Here is a 17735-nt window from a genome sequence, read left to right on the forward strand (position 1 = left end):
CCATTTTAATTGATTATTACAAAAAAGACAAAACTATTGTATATAGATATACTGAGTGAGTTGGTTAACCAAAACCACTTTCTTTTCGGGTTTAATTTGGGCTTTCGATTTGGGCTTTTAAGTAAGGCCATGATTGCAATTTCTTTGGGCTTTACAACACCTAAAATGTTTCAATATTGGCTTCAGTTCAGGTCCAATTAAAAATTTAAGGACAAACAAATATAAGAAGCTTTTTATTCTCATAAAAAAAAGATCCATTAAGATTTCGCATATATATATATATGAAGGAAATTTCATCACACATTCTGATTTTTATGTACTATTTTTAATTAATTCATGATTTTTAAACTCAAATTTTTTAATTTGTGATCTTCAAATTTTTTAAATTCATTTTTTAATTAATCGTTTATTAAAGTTTGACAAAAATTACCACTCTATACCACATGAATGTCCATGTGGACGCTCACGTAATAAAATACGTGGATTTTTTATTTTTCGGCTAAATTATATGCCACACGATATTTCATTGAAATTTTTAGGATTGTTGATGAAATAAATGAATTTAAAACTATTTTAAAAAGATTATAAATTTAAAATTAAGTTTTAAAAATTACAAATAAAAATAAAATATCGTACAAAAATTATGAATGATTGATGCATTTTACTCGTGTAAAGAAAATGAATGTATTACTTATAATTATTGCATTACAATTAACCAATTAGAATTTAAAGTTTTGTGTGATTTATGAAAATTTTGAAAATATATTACCTATAATTATTATAGTATAATTAATTAATTATAATTTAGAATTACGTAAATTTTATCAAAATTTTATAAAATTTATATTTATAAGTGATAGATCTTTACATAATTTTTTATTATAATTGAACAATTATAAGATTATGATAAAATTAATCATATGCACTGTGTGTTTGAAAATTTTATATGAAATTTACACTTATAAATAATAAATTTTTACGTAATTTTGAATTGTAATTGAACAATTACAATAAAAAAAATTATAAATGAAAAGTACTAAAAAAATAGCTTTCTATCCTTTTATAAATTCCATTCTTGTCATTTTAAAATTTAAATTCAGAAATAGAGCTAAGATAGAATCTTTAGCTCTAACCGTTGGAATGGTGTGTGAATTTTTTACTCGGGCTAATCGATACTACTCTATATAGAAAGGATTCCTTAAAAGATCTTAACTCAGCACCTGTCTTTTTTTCAACTAGCCATTTGTTTGATGACAATCATAATTTAAACTTACTCTTTCCTTTCCCTTGTCGATTCCTTTCCCCCTATTTCCCTCGATCTTTCCTTCGACCACCTCATTGACTCCGCCCTTTCCGACGTCGATCAGTCTTTTCTTATCGATCGCACTTACAAGCTTGGCTCCTGTTCCTCCATGCCGCAAATCGCTCTGCTAAAAAACGTGCTTCGCATCGTAACTGCATTGCCTAGGTCCTCCCGTCTGATCTCATCATTAAGGTAAAACCTCAATTTTTTGATCGACGGTTGTAATTTTTTTATTTATTTCTTTCCTTTCAATCTTTTTGGTGGTTATACGTTTTTTTATTGCAGGTGTTTTCAATGCTAGATTCGCAAAGTCTTTACTATACCGCCAGCAACATGTCCAATGTTTAACAAGTGTGGCATGGATCCTTTGTGGTATGCGAATATTGACCCCACCACTATCGTAGCCAAGCTTAGTGATTTCGTTGTCTCCACCATGATGCATGTTTGTGTATTTTTAGAGATTGGTTTGTGTTTTTGTTTAATTACTGTTGCATGTTTGGTTTTTGTGTGGGGAACGGACGGTTTAGAGTAAAAGAGTGGGGAAGATGGTGGCTCCAAAAACCGATTATGATCGGATGGTTTATTTGCATAATTTTAATTTTATAAACATGTTTAAGTAAGTGATTATTATTATTATTATTATTTTGTTTACAGTAGAAATGACAAGATGCAGGAAAGAACACGACCGAAGCCTTGAAGCCTACTGAGGATAAGTTAGTTGACTTCATTATCTTTTTGTTTGTTTAAATATAAAATGTAATTTTTTAGATTTTTTTGGTGAGAATTTGCTAATTGTTGTGATTGTCCTAGCTAATGTGGTGATTGCTATATCAATGAATTTAGTGATACTAGTCGGAACTTTATATATGGATGGTTGATACAGTGGGTACATGGATATTATAGTGATGGATTATGTTTATCTCTATTTTTTTCCAGAAAGGTTGGGAAATGGAAGGCATCTGCCAACAGAAGCAGCATATGGAAAGCCAAGAAGGAGAAAAAGGCTAAAAAAGATGCTAATAGACCAAAGAGGCCACCTGGTACTTTTTTTGTGTTCCTGTATGTATATTGAAGTGTGGCTCGTAAATAGAAATTACTTGAATGTTGTGTTTTCTTATTTTGGTTAATTTTATGTTACGTTTGGGTAACAGTGAGGAGTTTAGAGCTACTTTCATTAGGGAACATCCCAATGTGAAGGCCGTATTAGTTGTAAGTAATTAGCAATCTTTGATAACGCTTTTGAATCAATGTTTTTTGAATGACTTTGGTGTTGTTTCTTTGAACTTCTTTGCTTGAAGGTTGGAAAAGCTACTGGAGAGAAGTGGAAATCCATGTCTATGGATGTAAGTTTCGAAATCTTTATATAGATGGCAACATGTTTTTTACAATAATAGGTCAGTTTGCATGCCAATGAATTTCTCCCTCACTTTCATTGGTTCATTGTTATATTATGTGTTAAACCTTTATCATCTACTTCGGTGACTTTGGAATTCTTTGTGGCTTATTATTGTCTGAATATACGCATTTTCCTCTAAATATTTGCCATTTTGTTTCTGTTGCTAGTGCTATTATTGTCTGAATGTATGCATATGCATTTTCATTTTTGTTTTCTTTCTAAATATTTCCCATGCCATTTTTATTGTTGCATTAATTATCGTGTAAAGTAGATTAGTGATCAAAGTACATAAAAGTTTCCCCTTCATGTTATGCTTATAAAGTAAAAATCTGTTTATGAGGCCTAAGCTGCAAAATGGAAGGTTGACTGTGAAAAACGAATGAATCTCTACAAAAGATGCGATATAGTTTTTTCATTTCAAGGCTTAAGCAATGCTTTGCTTGACTTACTACTTGACTTTTTTTGTTGTCATAATTGGTAGGAAAGTGTTGCTAATGGTGAGGTGAATGATGAAGAGGATGAAGCAAGTGCTGAAGTAAATTAATTTTTATGGTTGTGTTACTTCGATCATGTTTCTTGTGCTATAAGATAAATAATTTACAGTACACATGATTAGGACTTTTACCGTTAATTATGGTCTAACTTTTTCAGCGAAAATTAATATGGCCTCATTATTATTTTTATTATTAGTTTATGTTTATATGTGCAATACTAGTTTGTATATCCCTTTCCGTTCTATATTTATGATGTTTTATTTTAGGACGAAAGAAGAAGAAGACAAGGACACTATATCATGGATATTATAGTGATGGATTATGCGTATCTCTATCCTTTACAGAAAGATTGGGAAACGGAAGGCATCAGCTAATATAAGCAACCTACTAAAAGCCAAGAAGGAGAGAAAGGCTAAGAAAGATGCTAACAGACCAAAGATGCCTCTTGGTGCTTTCTTTGTGTTCCTGTATATATCTTGAACCATGGGTTATAAATAGAAATTACTTGAATGTTGTGCTTTCTTATTTTGCTTAATTTAATGTTATGTTTGTGTAACAGTGAGGAGTTTAGAGCTACTTTCAAGAGGGAACATCCCAATGTGAAGGCTGTATTAGCTGCAAGTAATTAGCAATCTTTGATAATGCTTTTGAATCAATGTTTTTTAAATGACTTTAGTGTTGTTTCTTTGAACTTCTTTGCTTGAAGGTTGGAAAAGCTATCAGAGAAGTGGAAATCCATATCTATGGATGTAAGTTTTGAAATCTTTATATAGATGGCAATATTTTTTTGACAATGATAAGTCAGTTTGCCTGGCAATAAATTTCTCCCTCGCTCTCATCGGTTCATCGGTATATTATATGTTGGACCTTTATCATCTGTTTCGGTGATTTTGGAATTCTTTGTGGCATATTATTGTCTGAATATATTATGCATTTTCCTTTAAATATTTGCCATTTCGTTTCTGTTAGTAGTGCTATTATTGTCTAAATATATGCATATGCACTTTCTTTTCATGTTCTTTTAAATATTTTCCATGCCATTTCTTTTGTGGCGCTAATTATCATGTAAAGTAGATTAGTGATCAAAGTACATAAAAGTTACCCTTTAATGTTATGTTTATGAAGGAAAAAGTTGTTTATGAAGGAAAAAGTTGTTTATGAGACCAAAGTTGCAAAACGGAAAGCTGACTATGAAAAGCGAATGAATCTCTACAACAAGAAACAGGTGAACAAGCATTGCTTTGCTTTACTACTTGACTTACTTGACTGAATCAAATATCAATTCTGTAATAAACCAAGCCAAGTTGGCTAACCCCTCACAAGTTATAAATAAAAGGGCCACAAAATCTAGAGTTCCCCGTAAAAAACAATAGTAGTGTTCTTTTTTTTATTCTTGAATAAGAACAACAATCTCTTCTTTTGGAATCTGCAGAGAAGCAAAACCTTAACATGATGTTTGGTTGCCCATACCATTAACATTTTGTTTTCCAAAACAAAGCCTCACTTAGAGAAAACAAAATCATAGGTTTGTTTAACAAAGATTTAGAAGTATATTATCTATAATTATTATAGTATAATTAATTAATTATAATTTAATATTATAAAATTTGTCAAAAACTTTTATAAAATCTGTATTTATTTTTATATAATTTTGAATTATAAATAATTAATTATAATATTATAATAAAAAATAATAAATAAAATACTCCTTGAAAATCCGAAGACGAGATAAAGATGACAATCAAACGTGATTGGCGCAATAAAAATCACTTTCCATTCATTGTCATCGGGCGATAAAATCTCTTTTCATTAATCATTTGAAAAGCATCAATCAACTAAAAAATAGATGAATATATATATATATATATATATATATATATATATATATATATTCTGATCCTCACTTTCCCTATTTTGTCCTATTAGGACCTACATTTCATTTCCATTGCTTGATTTCAAAGCATATGAATTTGAAAATTTGGCCTTGAAATTCAACCTTATAATTTAGAGTAAAACAACCATTTTTAACTAGGAGCTAGTCGTTTGGGGAACCAGCTTCATCTTAGAAATTTGGCAATGTAAGACTTTATTTAAATACATAATGAGATTAGTTACAATAAAATAAAAAAAAATTATAAACATTATTATAATCATAATTTTAAAAAATTATTACAATTACAATTAAAAATTTTTTAATAAAAAATTTATATTAATTTTATCTCATTAAAATTAATATTTAAATTTAAATAATAATACAATAAATTTAATCACTCCATATAAAAAATACGATAGGATACAAACGGATGTTAAGTCAACTAAAGCTATCGCAGAAGCCGATTATTTTGACTTATTTCTCATTTCATGGGATGCTGCCTTGAACTAGGGTTAACCGAGGCTTGTCAGAGGTTCAACCATAAATGTACTTTTTCTATGCAAAAAAACAAAAAACTTTTAATCAGACTCTTAGATGGATCGTTAATCATTTGATTATACTGAATTATGAAATAATAAGTACTTTGCATTTTTCCTATCGTTTTTTATTTTCATGCATGCAATGGGCAGATGTAAAAGATATGTTGAAAATGTTCTTGGATGCTTCAAAAATTAAAAAATAAAGAAATTCAAAGGAAAATCTTTTTCTTAACATTTAAAAAAAAATTTAACACCTTTAAAAATTAAAATTTTTTTTCCTAAAACACTCTGAATTTTTTTTTTTTGAATATCTTCCTTATCGATAAAATTATCAAATCCATCAACATTACTATATATATATATATATATATTATAAATGAATACTTTCTAAAAATTTTTTGGGTCCGTCGTTACATATATATTAAAAAAGAAGTTTTAGTTTTTATGTATGTAATATCATAAAATTATTTTTTTAAAAGTATTGATGTACCATATTTTTTATTATTATAAATAAAAAATTGAAAAATAAATTTTAAATTTAGAAAAAAGCAAAACTAGAAAGTGTTTAAAAATTTTACGAAAGTCATTTTAGGACATTAAAAAAAGATGGACACTTAAAATAAGACAAAGGTAGTATTTCTTTAGTTGTGTTGTAATTTAAATATGCTAAAGGTAGGATTCTATTGATTTGGTAGTTGTACCAAAAAATTTGATCTTATTGTTTTTTTGTGTTCTAACCAGTCTTTTAGCTCTCCCTCTCACTTAAACAGCAATGAGCTAAGCCGATGGGTAGCTCTGTTTCACTCTATTCTAGCAAAGGAAAATAGTATACACCAGGGCAAGGAAAAAAATTGAAAAATAAAAAAATTAATTTAAAATTATAGTATTTAATTTAGTTTGGATTGATTTTTTTTATTCGGTTTAAATTAAATTTAAATATTATATATATTAAATTTGGATCAAATTTTGAATAAAAAAGTGAAAAATTAAATAAAAAAATGAATCAACCGAATTATATATATATTTTAATATATATTTTAAATTTTTATAAAATAAAATTAATAATTTTATATTAAAATTTACTTAAATATATTAAAATTTTATATTTAAAATAATATATAAAAATTAAAAAAATAAAAAATTAATAAATCGAATCAATAAAATTCGATTTAGTTCAATTTAAATTGAATGAAGGTTCGGATTCAAATCGAATTTTAAATTTTTATAATATTATATAATATTAAAAAAAATCAAACTTATTCTAATTCAATTCGAATCGTTATTACTCTTAACATACATGAATTCTATTAATTTCCACAATTACAAACAAATTAATGATAAATGCCAATGAAAACTTTTTTTTTTTTATCATAGAGCATGATTAAGTTTGGACAAAATTTCAAGAATGTTCCTTATCGTATTATCAAAAGATAATAGAATATGATTCAAATCATTGATCTCTAATAAAATTTTGCTCGTATTCATCGCTTGAATCAAGTACAAACAAAATGAAGTACAAGAAGTGTAATAACAAAAGTCAAATAACATTTGATAAAATTATATTAGTTAGAGATGCAAAATTGCATATTAAGCGAAATCTCAATTTTAGACATGAGTGATTATAAAATCTTTTATTTCAAATCTGATTGATAAATTTGGTGTGATTTCATTATCACTTTTTTTTTTTTTTGTATTTAAGTTTCGAATTCAAAATTTGAATCTAACGTATCAAAATAATCAAAGGAAAAACTGGGAAAAAGTTCAAGACAGTTGGACCGTTGCATTTGGAATGATAACATGAACAAAGTCAGACTAATCAAAAAAGAAGGGGACCCCATGTCATTGATAATTTTGCCAACGCCATAATTGCTACTCTAAAGATGATATATGCAAAACTTGTCTCTAGGCACGAAATTTTAATTGAAGATTGGTTTGCACTGTTCATTTTCAACACCTGATGTCATTTTGCATTGACTTTATCTTAATGGTACTTTTCTTAAATTCTGTTGCGTTTGGTGACAACTTCTGCATATATGGATTGAAAATTAAGGAAGAGAAAAGGTAACGAAAGGGGGAGAAAAGGAGAGAATAAATAGGATTGCTTAGAAACAAAGAGAAATGAGAAGCAATGAAATGATATATTATGTGTTTTATTTTATTAAATTTAAAGTTTAATTTAATTAATTTATATAATATTTTTTTAAAAATAACATATAATAAATTTAAATTTTAAATTTTAATACCTAATGATTCATAATAAAATGATATATTTGTCTTGTATAAGAATGAAGTTACATTTTTTTAAGCCTTTCATTTTCTATTTAATTAGTTGAAACTTTTAACATAAAAATATTGAAATAAGTAAAAAATTGGATGGAAACGAAGTATTTATCAATTATTGCATGATTTATTAATAAAATATTAAATTTTAATTTTAATTATCAAAATTAAATCTTTAATTGCCTCAAACACAAAAAAAAGAAAGTGGATTATCATGATTAATTTGCCTGATATTGATTATGTGGATTTGAACAATGGAAGGAGATTTGGCTTTGTTGAAATTAGGGGAAAATGAGAAAGAATTTGGCGACCCTTAGGCATGAAATTTGGTATGACGCATGGCTCTAAACCATTGCACGTGAACCATATTGTTCTCTTGTCACGAAATTGTAAATGTGAGGTTGAGATGTAGTTGGGGTTCTAATTTTGGGACTCTTGATTGGTTAATATGAATTGGGTTAACTTCTGTTGTATTATAATTTCCAAACCTCCAATAAAAAAAAACCCAATTCACTTTAAAAGTTTTTTTTTTTTTCTTTTCACATAATTTTGGGCACAATGTTTTCAACCCAAAATTTATAAGAATCATGTTTCATCTACAGTTTAAATCACAATAATTATAATTTTTATTTTTAAATTACGATGTTTTTTTTTTTAAATTATGTATCATCTAATAAATCTTAATTTTTGTCTTAAAGAGTAATCACCTTGTACATTTTGGGTTTTCTCTAACAAAAACTATAGCCAAAAGAAAATTATGAACAACTATTATACCTCACCTTTAATTGCCACAAATTTGCAATTGATAAAGAAAAAATTGGTTATAAATTATAGGTAAACCCCAATGCTATCCTTTCAAAAGCAGTACAAAATTGGGCAAATGATTGATCATTGGTGCATGCCAGTGAATCATTGGTTCCCAACAGCCTACACCAACTTGTATTTCCGGCAAATAATTAAAAATTTTGAACTTCAATGATTATTAATAAAAAAACACTAAAAATAACTTCTGTGAAACCCCAAGAGCCAAATACCTTGAAATGATCTTTTATTATCAATTAATCACATCAAATACCAAAATTACCATAAAAAATTGAACTCAAACCACAGAACAGGATTTCATATAGGGTTAAAATAGTCTTTACAAGGTACACTGACTCAAAAAAAAAGGGATCGTTAAGGCAAGGGACCCTCCAAAGACTGGCCACAAAAACATGTTGGCGACAGCTGTATGGCACCTAAAGATTAAAGCCACCCTGTCCCAACAAACGGGCAGCCCCAAAAAGGAGAAGCATGTGGACCAACAGTCACCTCGGGCAGCCAGCCTTAACCCCATAAATTTTCTCTTGCCCCATCATCTATATAAAATCCAAATTTATGCCAACCCACTTTGCTTCGTGTCCCAATTTGCTTTGCGAACATTTTCCATCCACTCATTGCAACAAAATTTCCCTAGGAAAATTCTACCAACACTTCATCAACAATCAATGGAGGCATTGAGGATGAGGCTATTTTTCGCCATGGTGATAGTGTTGATGGCCGTGTTTGCGGTCCAAAATGTGGCGGCAGCTGATGCCCCAGCCCCTAGCCCAACTTCAGATGCCACCGCCTTCGTGCCACCGGTGTTTGCTTCCCTTGTTGCTCTTGCATTTGGCCTTCTTTTCTAAAATGGTGGTGTTGAATGAGTTACAATATATATATGTTTTTTCTGACTGGGGCTTACGTAGAGTTCTCTCGTTTCAAGTTATCTTCTTTGATTCTTTCTCCAAAGGGCATACAACTCTTGTTAGTGCATTATATGGATGAGAAAGAGAGCAAAGCTTGAAGGATTTTTTTTTTCTTTCTACATGTTCATACTTTTCTTTTTGTTTTCATTTTAATGTATAATTGATGTGATTTGTTTGTTTGCGACCTAATGAATTATTTGTTTGCTTATTGTTTCTATTTTTTCTCCTTGAATTCTTTTTTTTTAGGAGGATTAATTTGTTTTTCTATCACACTTGTTAGGATCGATTTTCAAATTGAAGATTGAATTTTTGAAATTAGGGTGAAAGAGAGCAATTAAAAGCAAAAATAAAAAATATTTTTTGCATTTGTGCTTTAATATTTAAATTAGAAATCTATTATAGGGGATAAAGAGAGAGAAATAAATGAGTAAAGTAGAAAAAATTATATGAATAGATAATATTTGAATGATTTTGTTTATAAAAAATATATATATCAAAAATTAAAATTATCTTTAACTGTTTACTGATCGGCCTCTAAAAAAAAGCAATTTGCCCTTTGAATTTAAAAGTAATCCTATTAACACCAAAATTTTTTCTTTTGGTTAATGAATCATTTGCTTGCTCATCCTTTGGCAATTTGCTCTTGTAAATGGGTGTTAATCTTCAAAACTTACTCTTAAGATTAAAAAAAAAAAAACACAAATTGAAGTGAGGAAATGGACGGCCAAGCTGGTTTTGTTATTGCAATTGAAACTTGAATTTATGAATTGAAAGGGGAAATTTGAATGGCATTCTTTAATTAGGTAAGAATGATTGCAAATAGAAACGACTATGGAAAACCAATCATAGCAACAAATATGTGAACCGTGGAAACTCTGACTCTCACATGATGATTAGCTTTCAATTTGGCATCTAAATTCACAACACCGATGGTACGATTGACAAAGTAAACATTATCATCGTCCATAGAACATAGGTCTTTTTTTAGATATTTCGGTATTTAATAATTATTTTAAATTTTCATTAATTTAAAATTAAATTGAATCAAATTTTATAAAGAGAACAAATTCTCTTAATATTTATTTTTTTTTATTTATAAAATTCGAAATAAAAACATTACTTAAAAAAAATTGAATTCTTTAACTAATTGGATCAATAGGCGTTAACGTCCATAGAACATAGTTACTATGTTCATTTAGTTCTCATTAAAATCCTATATTTTAAAATCAAATTAAAATTTTTTTTATAACAAAAATTATGTATAGCATCATACTAAAATCGCTTATAAAAAAGATTAAAGCTGTAGCAAAATTTAGTTATATCTAAAGTATAGGTACATCCCATCCGAAACCAAAGCCCTAATGTTAGACTTATCCATGAATCGGACTAGCTGCTCGACCTGATAAATTTGATTATTGGATAATATTTTTCAAGCCTTGACTCGATCAAAGACATTGTTTAATCAATAAAAAATAATTCTTTTTTAATATAAATTTAAACAGTCTCAATTTAACAACAAGAAATTAAAAAAAAAAAAAAGAATGAAAAAGGGCATCTGTGTACTATTCTAAACCATCACTATAATAACCTCAACCAGAAAACCCTAATCGATCTCTCCGTATAAAATCTTGGGTTTTTTTTTTTAATCGTTATTGTTTTCCAATTAATTCTCTTCTTGGTTTATTTGTTTGCCTCTTTGAGTAGCCATGTGAATGAAATCAAAGTTTCGCATTTGGTTTAGTTAGGAGGCAAAAATCAATTCGAAAACCAGAGCTATCGGTTCTGATATTTTTGGCCACTTCAACTCAGGCCTTTTGAGGGGACTCTTTGCTTTTATTTCTTCGTCAATTGTCTCCCAAGCAGCCCTGGACATATATTTTTTTTTTCCAATTTCTAATTTTAAAAATATTTAAAGAAAATCCATTGTTTTGGAGATGAAGATCTTTCAAAAACTACCAAATACTACTGGTCCCTGCACCAGCAGCCTACGAGCATGTTCAGGAACAAAAACAAAGTACTGTTGTTCCTTTACAACATATGTTTGACGTACCACCAAAAAGATTATTTACTGAATCTAAAGTTTAATTCACTTATTTCATGTGAATATCTTTAAATCACATTCAGTACATATAATTCAAATTTTAGTATTTTTATTTTTTATTTTGTAAAAAAATTTAAAGATGATTTCCATATAAAATTTATAACTGAAATTTTCAGGTTCTTTTTTTTTTTGGGTTATATAATATTATTTATTTTTTTGGAAGTTGACTCGCATATAAAGAGGTATAGGAAACCGGAAAAGCCTTCAGTTAAACCGGAAGGTGTAATTTGGTGGAAGACAATTTGGTTCAAACAGAGGCTGAAAATGAGAGAGAGTTTAAACTCCTGAGCCTAGCTCAAAACCAAAGCCAAAGCCATAGTTTGCTTTGAGCAATGATAATTATTAACTTGCCTCAATAATCTAAAAATAATTTAATTAGAATTTTTTCTTGTTCCCAATTTTTTTTTTAAAGAATTATTCCCATTAAATTAAATGGACTTAAAAATAGTAAATTTATAAAAGAGTAAGTGCATTAATTTGATTTAGACATTATAATTCGTATATTCGTGTCGTATAAAATATTAAAATTTATATATTTTTATTATATTTTATATTAAAATTATATATAATAATTTATATTATACAAATATTAAAATATAATTTTTTATTTTGTTAAATTCACATATAATTATTATTATAATTTTAAATTATATTATATTTATATTTTATTTTTGTATCATATTTATATCATATCATCATATTTTATTTTAAATTATAAATCTAATTTAATTGCTTAGAAAAGAAATAATGCATTTATTCGTTAATGGGCTCACTTGCAAATTTGGCAACCACCGGGATATGAGGAGAAAAGGACAACAGCCCAATATCAGATGGTCCAGCACTCCAGCTGTGCACATATCAAATTCTCAATTCTCGCAAGCAATTGAGCTGTAAATGCATTTGTAGCAATCTCCGATGTGACAATTCTTGTATTTATATTATATTAAAAATATATATAAAATATATAAAATTATTATATTAAATTTATTGTAATACATCAAATAAAAATATATATTTTTATATTTGATAAATTTATATATAATTTTTATTAAAATTTTAAATAATATTATTTTTATATTGTTTTCATGTCGCGTTTAAAACGAGTGGGGTATTGATAACAAAACCAAATGCAATAAATTCACGAGGGAAAACCTCATAAAATCAAGATTCCGATCAAAGACAAAACAACTTTTGCATATTCTGAATTTTTTTTATTTGTTTTGGAACTATTAACTGTTTCTATTAAGGTTTGCCTGCGATGGCAACCCAATCACCCAACTTGCATTATATGCAGGTTTTTCTGGGCAATCATACACGGCATCTAACACATCCTTCCGAGAAGGCAATCACATCAGTAATTTCTAGTGAACCCCAAATCACCGATTTTTCCTTTTTCCTTTTTTGATAATTACGCACAAAATACAGCATTCAAATTGTAAGCAATGTTGGACTCATCTTTTTCTGAGGTGGGACATGACTCAATAAATCCTATTTGTTTGGATGGTTTGGCTGTTCAATCAGTCATCTTCTTTTCCTTTCATTGCCTGTTAAACTATTTTCATGGGATTGTAATGGAAAAAAAATTCTCATACGACAGCTTATTGGGTGGGTTTGGGTTGGATCCATTTTGGCCTCCACATGATGATTAAAATTACCACCTAAAGAAGATATTTTAATAGGGAAAATATGTCTTGTTCTGAATTGAAATCAAGAAAAGATGGATTATGGATTAAGTTATTCAACCCTTGAAGATAAGTGTTCTTCAAGAATAAAGCCAATGTAACCAGAATTTGAAAGAAGATTAAAAAGCCTGTCCATGTGCTTCACAGATTGACTATTAGTTGAAGTTGATAATTCATATATTTTTATTATATTTATTTTATATCAAATATATATAAATATATAAATTATTATATTATAATTTTTATTTACATAATAAATATTAAATATATTTTTAATTTTTATTAAAATTTTAAAATATATCACTTCCGTATTGTATAACTATTACATTTAAAATTGATAAGTGCTTATAAAGAACAAATAAAATAAAACATAAACTACCATCCATAAAATACTGCTTGAATAACTTTTTAATTGTCAGAAAATTTTTACTAAGCAAAAAAAATTAAAAAAAAAAAACCAAAAACCATTACAAGCAATTCTTGACCTTTGAATGCCTATTTTGGTATTCCGATTCTTGGTTTCTTTGATGAATTTGTTTCATTTCCCAGTCCCCAAAATCAATCATGACACTAGTTCTGTATAGTTATTTTTCTGTCTAAAGGAGGTTCAGTCATGGGACAAAAACTATTCAAGAGATGAAATCTAAATGGATAACAGCTTGCCAAGAATGATAATCTTGGTAAGATTTTATTGTCATGACAATTTCTGCCTTCAGTTTGATTCCTTTGATCATATACTTTAGCAAGTGGTGAATTTGTAGACATTTCACTAAGGTCACCTCCCACAGTTGAAACTATTAAGTGGCTAAATAGACACAAAAATATAGAAATTCAGGAGTACCAAACAGGATTCAGAATCCATATAATAAGCATCCATATTATGTACAAAAACAGACACACTATATGAATCTTGTAGAACTGGCATGGCAAATCCATCACACTTCACAAACAATTGATCAAGCCGGTGAACGGTTCCGGATTCTCTAGAAGGCAGTGCTTTAAAGACCATCATAATGACCACCAAATGTTATGTGAGCTCTGGTGATTGGAACTCCTCTAGCTGCAGAAATTGCTTCATTGAGTTTGGTTGCATGATGAACCACTTGCTTCATCGTCTACAATCACAATAATTAGGTTACTTAAGCTACAAGTATCACTTAAAAATGGGGCCAGAAACTTACGTCTCCATGCCCCCTCCCCCTTCTAGTTCTTTTGCTGCACTGTAAATTGCAAGAATGCTTTTAAATTTGGACTCCAAATGATAAAATGTGTATATCCTTTTCAATTATTGTTTGCATTGTAGGTAGGAGTACTAGTGGAGACAAAATATATACTCTGATTTCACGTCAACATGTTTAATTTCAAAAGTATATTTATCAGATCTGTTAAAACTGAAAATTTACCAAGATTCCCAGTACAAATCATTAATATGATCTCTCGTTATTTACTTGCTTGATCATGGCCCCATTTTCTGAGTATCCATTGAACATATGGCCAGGATCACCAAAAAGAATCATGACACAAACTAAAAATGGATAGAATTATGCATAAACATAGGTAAGCAAAACAAATTAGATACTAAATTTTTCAAGAATTCTAAGATTTTTCATACCTTGTCATCAGTGTAACGCTGGAAAAGCAGCTTCTGGTTCTGATGTTGCTGTTTGTGTCTTTGTTGACTTCCCAATACGATGATAAAAAAGGTAGCAGCAGCAACACCAAAAGAACAGATGGCTCCAATACCAGTTAAGCTCCATTTCCATAAATTAAGGCCACCAGAGTTCTCCTCCCAGGTGACATCTTCTTTGATCTCAAATTTCTTTTCCACCAAATCTTTCTTTCTTGGGGAAGTCATGTTCTCCAAAACCTCACCTTTTTCATCAAAATTAAACGTACCTGCTGCATCAATTTGAGGAATAATTCCCCTAGTAGTGGACTTTGGTGAGTCCATTTTGTTGGTCATGTCGACAGATTCATTGTAAGTTGGTTTCCTAAAGCAAACTTGTGTCTTCACTTCTTTACCACCTTCAAATGATCCAATATCAAGTTCTTCGATCTTCTCAGGGATCATGGCTGGCGTAGAAGTGACATCAATAGGCACCCTTGTGGTAGTTTCCTCCCCCAGCTCATTTTCTGGAGCCTTAAAGATTCTTTGTTCCAATGGAAATGAAACTGGAACAACCTGTTTAGGGACCCTCCTTGAATTTCCTGATGGTGGAGGCTGTTCCTTGTTGAAGTAATCTGTCAGGAAAACAAGTTTTGTGTCAGAATTTCTTTTTCCTCCATGAACTTTTTTTTCACCATCCTGATTGATATCCAGGAAATTATTATCAGGCAGGAAAACCCACTCATGATCAATATCCATTTCCTGGTGAATCATTTTAGGAATTGGAAATCTGATCAAATGGGAAACTGATATAGCAACTGGGGTAAAGGGTACGGGGGGTTTGAATTATTGGATCAAAATAAGATGGCTTTACATGGAGTTTTCTGCGTCATTTTCACTTGTAAGAACAAAGGCCAACTCCAAAATGTTGTCCTCTTGCTCTTTGGAGTGAAAGATTGAACCTATCAGCAAGAAAAACATGACAGTTTCGAGTGCTTATCCTCCAAAGACGATAACAAATGGATGGTGGTCCAAGGGACCCACCTAGAGAATGCCTTCACTCAAGGAGTTCCTGGATATTTCTTTTCAATTCTTTAATGTTTTTTTTTTTTTACATGGCTAAAGTTTGATAACAATTCCAACACTTTGGTTAAAAACAAGCCAACAGTCCAATTCTACCTCTTCAAAATCACCATAGATCTTCTTCTTTTGGCTTCTTTATCAAATTTATGGATAAAAATGCAGACACGGTGTTCATTTTTTTTTACAAATAGAGATTCTTCTCACTCTTATGAAGAGAAATAAAAGAAAGAGTTTCGGTTGCTTGTATGAGTTGGTCTGGAATGACAATGACTTGTAGGTTTTTGAGGAAGAAAAAAAAAAAAAAGCAAGGAAAAGATGAAAGTGAAAGCCCCATACAACTGTCCATACACTGGTATCTTCCATTATTAATTGTTTTTCTTTTTCCCATGCTGACAAAAGCAAGATAAAAATTTCTTATCGCCTAAAGCTTCTAGATTTACCTCATAACCTTTATTGTCTAGGCATATTTTCACGATCACTCTTCCTCGTAATTCATAAAAGGATGATTAAAATATATTGTCCTATAGACAGCCACACTCTAAAAAAATAAAAAGTCTTAAATGGATCTTAAGACTTTTACTTTCAAACGAGATATAAATAAGAAATTAATTTGATAATCATTAGTAATAAGTTGAATGATCATCGTAGAAAATGAAGATGGTTGTTTTAACAAATTTTTAGACCAAAAATTTCCCTATAAATAATATATTTTCAGTGTAAAAAAAGGGTAAAAATTACAAAAAAAAAGGTGTGGTAAAGGTCAAATAATTTGTCATGAAATTCAAAAACTGACATTTCAAGATATTATTATTTTATCCGAACATCCTTTAAAATCCAACTTCAGTTACACTCTTTGCATTTGCAGCAATGTTTAGTTTGTATGAAATACTAAAATGCAACAACCAAACTAGAATTCAGACAAGTTTAGGTTGATGACAACCGAACACTTGCTTGCTTCTTCAACATGCATTTGCTGTGTCGGTTTATGCACAAGAGATGTGCTTATCTTTCAAGAAATCATAAGAAGGAATTTTTTTTTTCTATTCTGTTTGCGAAGTCATTTTCCATGGAAACCGAACACGTTGCAGCAAAAGGCTTCCTATATTGCATTTGGAGAATTTGTTGTGAATTAAGCAGGAGCTGTATTTGATTGTGAAGAATAGCAGAATCCGAAGCCTTTATTTTGTTAACTTAAGGCTTCTTATCTGGGGTTTTCCACAAGGAGGAATCGGGGATTCACTTGGGAAGCAAACAATGGCAAAAGTGAAGCGTGGTTCAGGAATCAAATAATAAAGAAGGGAATTTGACCGACGTTTGTTGATCCACGTGATTAAAGAGTTTAATTTTTTTAAAATAAAATTTTAAATTTTATAAATAAAAAAAAATGACAAAAAAATTTATTTTTTTTATAAATTTAATTCGATTCATCAAACATCATATGGTCTTAAAATAAAGGAACTTGTATTTGAATGTTTAAGCTTGCATTGCCGATCAAAGGCCAAAGGGCAGTCTGATTGACGAAATTAGGAAAAAAGCCAAAAGTCAAAAGCAACATGGATGCGACATTTGATCATGAATGGTGACGACATAACAGTGCTAAAAAAAATTTTTCCTGGGTTTATAATTCCATATAGAAGCAATTACTCATTGG

General features: G+C 29.3%; 1 protein-coding gene, 1 long non-coding RNA gene, 1 other non-coding gene and 1 pseudogene across 6 annotated transcripts; 3 read left to right on the forward strand and 1 right to left on the reverse strand.

Moving 5' to 3' along the window:
- The first annotated feature begins 1064 nt into the window (after positions 1 to 1064).
- Positions 1065 to 4502, forward strand: LOC111297410 (uncharacterized). Of its 3 annotated transcripts, none has more exons than XR_016326248.1 (7): positions 1065 to 1495; positions 1589 to 1675; positions 2240 to 2343; positions 2455 to 2512; positions 2602 to 2646; positions 3460 to 3942; positions 4319 to 4502. It is a non-coding gene; the product is annotated as an uncharacterized LOC111297410 (long non-coding RNA). The 3 variants fall into 3 exon arrangements; XR_016326249.1 differs by lacking the exon at positions 4319 to 4502 and adding an exon at positions 1958 to 2016 and having other exon boundaries at positions 3460 to 4276; XR_016326247.1 differs by lacking the exon at positions 4319 to 4502 and having other exon boundaries at positions 3460 to 4276.
- A 4763-nt stretch (positions 4503 to 9265) lies between these two features.
- On the forward strand, positions 9266 to 9829 carry LOC111297008 (arabinogalactan protein 13 pseudogene; annotated as a pseudogene). Its single transcript, XR_016326250.1, has one exon. The product of XR_016326250.1 is annotated as an arabinogalactan protein 13 pseudogene (transcript).
- A 1513-nt stretch (positions 9830 to 11342) lies between these two features.
- Positions 11343 to 11487, forward strand: LOC149515576 (small nucleolar RNA U19). The gene has a single exon (XR_016326422.1). It is a non-coding gene; the product is annotated as a small nucleolar RNA U19 (small nucleolar RNA).
- A 2696-nt stretch (positions 11488 to 14183) lies between these two features.
- LOC111297346 (uncharacterized) lies at positions 14184 to 15985 on the reverse strand. Its single transcript, XM_089769052.1, has 2 exons — positions 15008 to 15985; positions 14184 to 14510 (listed from the first exon to the last, which is right to left on the reverse strand). Exons 1-2 carry the CDS (start codon positions 15773 to 15775, stop codon positions 14394 to 14396), a joined length of 885 nt encoding a protein of 294 aa, XP_089625178.1. The 5' UTR covers positions 15776 to 15985; the 3' UTR covers positions 14184 to 14393.
- Between the last annotated feature and the right edge of the window lie 1750 nt (positions 15986 to 17735).

The sequence above is a fragment of the Durio zibethinus genome, chromosome 12 (genome assembly GCF_047325235.1).
Source record: "Durio zibethinus cultivar Kanyao isolate XHJ-2024 chromosome 12, ASM4732523v1, whole genome shotgun sequence".
Classification (NCBI taxonomy): domain Eukaryota; kingdom Viridiplantae; phylum Streptophyta; class Magnoliopsida; order Malvales; family Malvaceae; genus Durio; species Durio zibethinus.